General features: G+C 54.2%; 2 protein-coding genes across 2 annotated transcripts; both read right to left on the bottom strand.

Annotated features, from left to right (window-relative positions):
- Positions 1–652: 652 nt before the first annotated feature.
- Positions 653–1,105, bottom strand: LOC136524468 (uncharacterized). The gene has a single exon (XM_066517834.1). The coding sequence runs from the start codon at positions 1,088–1,090 to the stop codon at positions 653–655; it is 438 nt and encodes a 145-aa protein (XP_066373931.1). The 5' UTR covers positions 1,091–1,105.
- Positions 1,106–1,643: 538 nt separating this feature from the next.
- On the bottom strand, positions 1,644–5,312 carry LOC136522686 (cytochrome P450 77A1-like). The gene is made up of 2 exons (XM_066516495.1): positions 3,700–5,312; positions 1,644–2,640 (listed from the first exon to the last, which is right to left on the bottom strand). Exons 1-2 carry the CDS (start codon positions 4,795–4,797, stop codon positions 2,155–2,157), a joined length of 1,584 nt encoding a protein of 527 aa, XP_066372592.1. The 5' UTR covers positions 4,798–5,312; the 3' UTR covers positions 1,644–2,154.
- Between the last annotated feature and the right edge of the window lie 3,318 nt (positions 5,313–8,630).

Below are 8,630 nucleotides of genomic sequence, written 5' to 3'. Positions count from 1 at the left end.
ACTAAGCTCAACAAATTCATCTCGTGATTTCCAACTAAACTATGCAATTAGTTATTTTTTTTACCTACATTTAATGCTCCATGCAAGTGGCTAAAAATTGATGTGATGGAGAGAGAGTAAAAAAACTTAGAATTTGGAGGTGATCTCAAAAAGGCCCTCTTCCATAAATCGCTGAGGACAGGCTTACCTAACGAGACTCAATCCTAACAAGTCTCACGTAGGCGGGCCACAAGATCTTCACAGTTTTGGGCATCTGTTTCGTCGTGGACCCACACAAGAGGCGATTCGATCCACGGCGACACGTCAACTGGTGGCGTCGTACGCGCGCGCGCTCTCTCTCTCGTCATATATAGAAAACAAAAGAGATAAAACATGACGGCGCCGTGAGTTGGGTTGCAGGTCCCGTTTGGGGCAATTTGCGCATTTATCTGACGCGACACGACGCGAAGGCGTCTCAGCATAAGACTGTCTCCGACAAGTCGGACCTAAAAACAAGAGGCATTCGATGGTTTGGGTACCACACAGTGAAAGAATCCCAGACCAAAAAAACTACCCTTTTCCAACAGGCGATGCAAATGAGAAGCCGCGCGCCGCCCGCCTCGCCGCGCTCCTCCGCCCGCTCGTACGAGCTCCGGCAGAAGGGGCACGCTGTCTAGAACTCCGGCGGGTCGGGGGCGGGAGCGCCCGCGGCTGCGCCCACGGCGGCATACCGGGAGAAGGAAGGGGTACCAGCGGCGTCGGGGTGCGGGTTGCGTTGCCCGAGGAGGAGCGCGAGGCGGCGGAAGGCGCGGGAGATGGCGGCGTGGTCGGGGCTGGCCCCGGGCGGCAGCTGGAGGATGGCGAGTGGATCCGGGTGGCCCGAGGGGCCCATGGACTGGGAGGCGAGGAGGACGTCGGCGACGGCGAGGAGCTCGTTGGCGCCGGGGAGGAGCGGGTCCGCCTCCACCGCCCGCTCTGCGAAGCGCTTGCAGCCGACGAGGTCGCGCGCCGCGAGGAGCTTCTCGGCGATCTCTAGCCAGCGCTCCGCCTGTGCCCGGACGTCGCCGGGGCCTCCGCCTCTGCTCCCGCTCCTGCCGGCGGAGAAGTCCATGGTGGTTTGGGGGAGGAAATGGTGCGTGTGGGGAACAGACGAGCTCCGGCAGCGTGGAGACGCAGAAGGACGGAGAGAAGACGCTTATTTGCGTCCCGTGTTGGCTCCCACTCAAAATGCGTCGCTCGTTTGCCAACTCCATTGGAAAAGTGTGTTTACGCGGATAAAACACTGTAGCCAACCCATTTTGAGTTTGGGTCACCCTATGCGTGATCTGTTGGAGTCGGTCTAAAATTTGTATTTTTGCATAGCATCATTGGACACACTGTGGATGGATACGATGCTTTCGGTGTCCCTTGCCTTGATCCTTGTACGCCAGCATCGTACCATTAACACGCACTGCTCGTACCATCAAATGTGCATTGAAATAGACCAGCCGCATGTAGTATAACCGATCCAAAAAGAACAACAATGCTCCTGTTTTTCTAGCGAAAAACAGTGTTTTCTCTCGTAAAAAATCACCATCAGCGGCCAATTTCCAACAAACCGAACAGGAACAATATATTTTCCACGCACTGTTGCACTTGCATATGGACGATGATAGCTCGGTCCGGAGAGGAAATCATTTAACATTGTTATTTCTGGACATGAGATGACAACCGATATATATGATCGAGCAGATCGATCATGCAATAGCTAGTACGTACATTTTTTTGATCAAATCAAGAGAAAAGAAAAGAAAAGAAAAATGAGAGAAAGCTAAAACCACAGTACTACTATTAAAAAATAATAGCACAGGGAACACTAGAAAAAATTTATGATATTGTGACAGCATCGTGCGTTGCATCCACACTGAATCACATTCATCTTCCCCCGGCCGTACGTACGTGTCCATCCAGCCATCCGTCAACTAACCAACAGCTAGGATGACCTTCACTGTGGAGTAATTAATAACTGTATTTTAATTATACCGCCGCGCGCCATAATCACCCTCCCGTACCATGCATGCAATGCACCGCACGACACGCACGTACACGTGGCAGCAACTTACCCAGCCAGAGAGCCCAGAGCAACTTACCTTCCCGTAACTTGTAGTAACTTTTTAAAAAAAAAACCTTTCACCATCACTCCGCCGTGGCCGTCGCCGTCGCCGTCGCGGCGGGGTGGTCCCGCTCGACGAAGGCAGCGCGGAGCGGGTTCTTCATGACGACGGTGAACGCGAACGTCTCAGTAGGATCCGGCGGTCCCTCGCCGGCGGGGGGCGTCCACCGGAACGCGCGCACCATGTTGGCGAGCATGAGTTGGATGTGGAGCACGCCGAGCGTGGCGGCGGGGCAGATCCGGCGCCCGGCGCCGAAGGGCATCATGCGCAGCGCGCGGGTGCCCGTGATGTCGGTGTCGAACCCTTCGCCGCCCTCCAGGAACCGCTCGGGCCGCCACAGCTCCGGGTCCGGCCACGTCGCAGGGTTCTCCGTCACCCACGCCGTGTAGAACTCCACGCTGGCGTCGGCGGGGACGCGGTACCCGCCCAGCTCCGTGTCCCGCGTCGCCGCGTGCGACAGCACGAAGTGGCTCGGCGGGTGACGCCGGAACGTCTCCTTCACTACCGCCTGCACATGCACCAGGGAAATTAAAACGGTCGTCGTCGTCGTCGTCATCGGCGGCGGCGGCGCTGAGGGACCAACATGACCCTGGGAATGTGCGTGCGTGCGCGTGCGACCATCGCTTTCGGTTTTCAGCTATATACAGTTGTGGTATTAAAGCGGTAGAGCACGTCGTTTTCACGACGGATGAGGAGCTCTACCGCTTAAAAGGAAATAAAGTTTTATGTACAACACTAATGATGCCAAAAAAGAACACGGTCATGCGCTCATGCGCTTGTTGATTTAGCCCGCATTACGCATGGCTCTACGTCTCTGAACAATATCTTCGTTGGCCAGATAGGCTGTTCCGACATTTTATGCTCGTTTTCGAAAATCCTCCTATTCCTTTCCTTCCACAACTTTCAAAGGTTCCACACATCCTCCCACCAGGTGACGGATGAACACTAGCAAATCACTTCTTGAAGTTCTATAAGCACATCACTAATTTTTGCGTCAACTGTTCCTAATTAGTAGCCGCAATTTTGTTCGCAAGTCGGAATAAGTACACTCTCCTACTTCGTTGGTAGAGAAAAACATCATTTTTAATTTTAATTAAGAGACTGTCAAGTGTGACTGTCTTTCAGATGAAAGCGAAAGTGAAGCCGTCCATTTGCTACCTAGTACTACCTACCAGTACCAAGGATATATCATGTCAACTATTCTGTTTAATTTTTCTTTTATTTAATCCATTCAATTCATTTGGGATCGATCGCGCATATGCATCTGTATAGTGGAAGCTTATCCATCTGCAATTTCATATCCAAAAATTCAACTACCAGTTTCGTGCAGTCAAAAAATATTCACTACTCCTATGTGCAAATTGAACTAGTCTAGTATATATTGCGACATTTGTGCCAAACTCCTATCACATTCCCGTGTTCTTAACAATGTATTTTCCAATGTGTGTATGCGTGTGTTTTATCGAATTCCAATGTTGTTTGGAACTTCCGTGTTTGTTCTATAAGTCCGAAACCAAAATGAATGGAAAGAAAGGCCATCAGAAAGTTCAGTAGAACTAGTGTTTACCTGGAGGTAAGGCATGGCCTCGACGTCGGCTTCGGTGATCCGGGCGGTCTTGCCGGCCTTGGCGACGACCTCGTCGTAGAGGCGCTCCTGCGCGGCGGGGTCGAGGATGAGGTGCATCATGGCCCACTCCAGCGCGGTGGCGCTGGTGTCGGTGCCGGCGCTCATGACCTCGGAGCAGAGCGTGACGAGCTCCTCCTCACCGAGGCGCTTCCCGCGGCCGGGCGGCTCCAGGTCGAACAGCGAGTCCACGTACGCCTCCCCGGGCCCGCTCATCATCTCCACGCCGCCCTTCGCCGCCGCCGCCCCCTTGGTGCCGTCGCGGAGGAAGTCCCTCCGCGCGCGGACGAGCGGCGCGAGGCAGTCGAGCTGGCGGCGGCGCAGGGCGCGGGCCTCGGACAGCTGCTTCCTGAAGAGCGGCGTGAGGAGGGGCAGGAAGTCCGGGAGCTTGGGCAAGGAAATCATCATCACGTCCTTGAGCACCTCCTCGATCTCCCGGATGAGCTCGTCGGGGATCTTGGCGCCGAAGCAGATGCAGATGAGGATGCTGCAGATGGTGAGGCGGCAGCCGGCCATCACCCGCACAGCACCCTCCGCGTTGAGCTCGGCGCGGAGGCGGCGCAGGTGCGCGTCCACGGCCCACTCCCGAATCCAGGAGAAGGACTTGACGCGTTGCGGGGACACGATCTCGGCGACGAAGTTGCGGCGGAGCGCGCGCCACAGCGGGCCGTAGGGCGCCGAGTTGACGGTGCACTTGCCGACGCTGAAGAGGAGGCGGGTGGGGCTGTCCTCGGGCCGGCTCGCGAACATGGGGCCCTGCTTGACGAGCGCCTCGTGGATGAGGTCCGCCGATGTGACCACGATCAGGGTGCGCTGCCCCATCCGCATCGTGAAGATGGGACCGTACCTCTCCCGGAGGTCGCGCACCACGTACATGAACGGACGCCGCTGCAGGATCACCTGGAACAGGTTCCCCACCACCGGCCAACCCGGCGGACCCGGCGGGAGCCCGTCGACGCGGCCCGTCTTGGAGCACCGGCGCCACCACATCCCCGCCAGCGCCGCCGCCAGCACCACCAGAAGCACGTCGTTCACATCCATCGATGATCTCTGTTTCTCTCTCTCTCTCTCTCTTGCTTCTTGGCTATGGCTGCCGCGCGCTTCCACCACCGGCCAGCCAGAAATGAACCAGCTAGCTGTCTGTCAGCGTGGGTTTACTGCTGCTGCTGAGCTGAGCAGTGAGCAATGGCGGTGGGGGAGAGCACTGGGTGGTGGAGCTAGCGCTATATAGCGGAGGGGCGAGGTGAAGCTCGGCTCGGTACCGTGGCGGCGTAAATGCGCGCCATCAATGCTCCTGCGTGTCATTCAATGAGAGCTCGGAGAAAACCAGCAGCAGCACCAGCTAGCAGCCTGGCCACCATGGCCGCGCCCGCGCGCGCTCACACAGTGTCTACTAGAAGCAGGATCGGAGCGCGTTAATGGCGGGTGTCAGTGGCACGAGCCGGTGCGGTTGGGGAGACGAGACGACGCGCGCGCGCGACGGCGACGACGGCCGCCGCGTGATGACTGGCCAGTGCCGCTGTGCCACTGAGCTACAGACCAAGAAGTGGCCTCCCGTGCTCGATGCGGTTGGCTGGGTACTTTGCTTGGGTTAGCTCGCGGTTGCACCGGCCGGCCGGCCGGCTCAGGCTCGTGTTTGGGGCTCGTCTCGTCTCACTGCGTGTGCCATCTTTATGTTGACGTGGACGCTGGGACGGAACAGTTTCCCAACCTTTCGGCGTTAGAGGGCAGGCCAAATTGGTTAGCACTTGAAGCCGGTCGCCGGCCGGCTATGTCGATCAAATCGATAGCGAGAGCCGAGAGAGAAGCCCCCCAGCCCCCAGGCATAGCAATCAGTACCATGTCGCTGGTATTCGGTTATGATCCGATGGAGATACGGGGATTTGATGGCGAAAGCTCAGTTTTGGAGCTTGCTCATTTTTTCAATCAACGAACAGTATTTTTCTCTCACACCAAATCAGTCAATAATATTTTCAATCATGACTTATCAGTCAAACAAGCCCAAACAAACAAGGCGCGGGTGGCGCTTCACCCACCACCACCATCTATATTTGGCAAAGATTCCTCGTGTGTCTGGCCGCCGGTTTATTACAGTTTATACATAGGTTGGATTTTGCTCTTTGGCTTCTTATCTAATCTAAGATGGTTGTTTAGATCCAGGGTATAAAATTTTGGGTGTCATATCGGATGTTATGTGGGGTGTCGCATGGGGTGTTCGGATACTAATAAAAAAACAAATTACAGAATCCGTCAGTTAACCGTGAGACGAATTTATTAAGCCTAATTAACCCGTCACTAGCACATGTGTGTACTGTAGCACTTTATTGCCAAATCATGGACTAATTAGGCTTAAAAGATTCGTCTCGTAAAGTAGTCGCAATCTGTGCAATTATTTATTTTTAGTCTATATTTAATACACTATGCATGTGTCAAACATTCGATGTGATATGGTGCAAAGTTTTGGCGGAGGAACTAAACAACAGCTAATCGTCTATGATGCCCTCGCACATACAAGGATATTAGAGTATATTTAGTACTCCCATCGTGGCGGACCGGACGCTGGACGGTAGAGGCCTACGCAGAGATAGAGAAGACGTCGTCCCTAGCTTGTGCACGGCCTGCCTGCGCGGCCAATGGATGGCCGTGTCCCTGCTCGCCAATGTCTCAGCTGTCGTGGACGGGTCTCCGTCGCCAATGCCGATGGGTGGTAGGACATCCTACCCGGACAGGAGATGCGACCTGCGGCCACACTGGTTGAGCCTCAGCTCCCGTAACCCCGGAGGATCCCCGCTGAGCTTCGAGACAAGTGTTTCAACGGTCTCTCCTACTCACACCGAGTAGCGACTTGTCAGCTGCCGAGGCGTTGTCTGCGTTGCCGCGGCTTCTGTCACATCGCCAGGGACTGCAAGCGGTCTCGCGCTGCGACGTTGGCGGCGGCGAGAGGTGCCAACCTGCCACGACACTCTGCTCGTGACGACCCGTCGGTCTCCCATCACACGCCATGCGGCATTGCACCGAGTTGGGATGGGACCGTGCAGGGGACTGTGGGGGGCGCTGGCAGCACCTACCGACGACGACGCCGGCGGCGACGCCAAAGTAAGCCGACTTGGGACGTCAGCGTGGGCGCAGCCGACTACACCGACAATGCCGCTACTTTTGCTACGACACTTTGCTTTTCTGAGCCAGACTCGCTGTTGTTGGCTATGTGCGCGAGTGCGGGACCTCTCGCATGGGTCGTCTCGGTTGACCCGATGCTGGAGGAGCTCACCACTTCACTCGTCGTGAGTCAGCCAGTGGGAGTACCAATACCAGCACCTCAGAAGGTTGAAGCACCGTTGGTGGACACCCGTTCATCGGCGACGGCAGCTCAGCTGACGACGGACTCGCCTATGTTGTGGCCAGTGCAAGGACTCACACAGCTCACGCCACCTCGGGTGGGACAGCTCGGCGTCGCAGATGGAAGCACAGTGGGCACCCCCCACCCGCCGAGACTCCCACGCCGCGTGAAGCTGCTCGGCGTCTCGCATGGTTCACTGAGGAAGTGCAGCTCAAGCGGCAGTTGCCATTGATCGCCAGCCCACCAAGGCAAAAGGTAGCAACCATGAGAGCAACCACTCCCACTTAGGAGCAGGTGGATTGCCACTCAGCCCTTGGTGCACAAACCGACCGCCAAGCGGAGCGAGGTACTCCTCATGCAGAAGATGGGCATCGTGCCGCCGCCGGCTCCAGTTTCATTTGCGTCCAAGGGAACATACGACGCCCTATTTGCAGGGAACTTGACGCCCAGCCACGTGGCAGCCGTGGACGAGCTGTTCCCAGCCCCCAACAACAGAGGTGGTAGAAGAGCGCTCTTCTATGATGGTGGAGTAGGGTCGCGCAGCCAGCAGCGGAGACGCCTAGCTCCGTAGGTTGCTGCGCTGCTCGAAGTTCGGTTGTTTACCATATATGTATTATCGAAGTTTGAAAGTATGCTAGGAAGGTCCAGTCATAGCTGTAAGACCACCTAGGGCGCTCATCAAAAGCGCGTCGTTTGTATGGTTGAACTCTTCTTCTTAGTTACAATGATATGCAAATCTTTTGCATATTTGAGAAAAAAATATTTCTAGATACATAGCAAAATGGATAAACCAAAAAAGTCAAAGCGACTTATAATGTGGAACGGATGGAGTAGTTAAGATTGTAATCAAGTATTACCACATGTATCTGGAGAGATCACTTGCCCTCAAGTCACTGTAGATATATACCGTTCAAGAGGCTTTTTTTTTAAAAAGTTACCGTTCAAGAGGCTTAATGCAATACATCCACGTATTATATGCAATTCGTAGCATTGAAGAAATACATATGCATGCCAGAAATATCCTGCCTTATTTAGCAATTGAAATATTTTAACAAATTATATTACACAAATGTGGCAAACTCAAGTAAGGAAAACGAGTACGGATGATGTTGTACTGCGACGATGACCCAAAACATGTTCATTTAGGGTGATGAATGAAACACTAAAAAAAAATGGTGGAATTCTCCTAGTATTTTTAAGTAGTAATAAAATACTACCATTAGTCATAGCACATCGGAGTCCTCAGAGCAACGCTAATAATACAGCCGGCTTGCTGGTCGTAAGGTTCTTTGCAGCCTTCTCTCAGCCCACTCATACAGTAGTTAGCTTTTTATAATTAATACATGGCCCACTTGTCTCTCTCACAGACTTTCTTGGTTCTTGTGCCCAAGCCGGCTGTAAGCTTACAGCCCGCTTCTCCTCTCTCTCCTCTCCTCTCTCCTCCACCTCAGCATTTAGTCGGCTTACAGCCTACTATTATACTTGCTCTCACTAGGAGGCATTTGGTAGAAAAAATTTATATTAAATTTTGAATGCT

Source organism: Miscanthus floridulus, chromosome 18, assembly GCF_019320115.1.
Source record: "Miscanthus floridulus cultivar M001 chromosome 18, ASM1932011v1, whole genome shotgun sequence".
NCBI lineage: Eukaryota > Viridiplantae > Streptophyta > Magnoliopsida > Poales > Poaceae > Miscanthus > Miscanthus floridulus.
The sequence above is the reverse complement of the archived record's forward strand: the minus strand, read 5'-3'. Positions and strand labels throughout refer to the sequence as shown.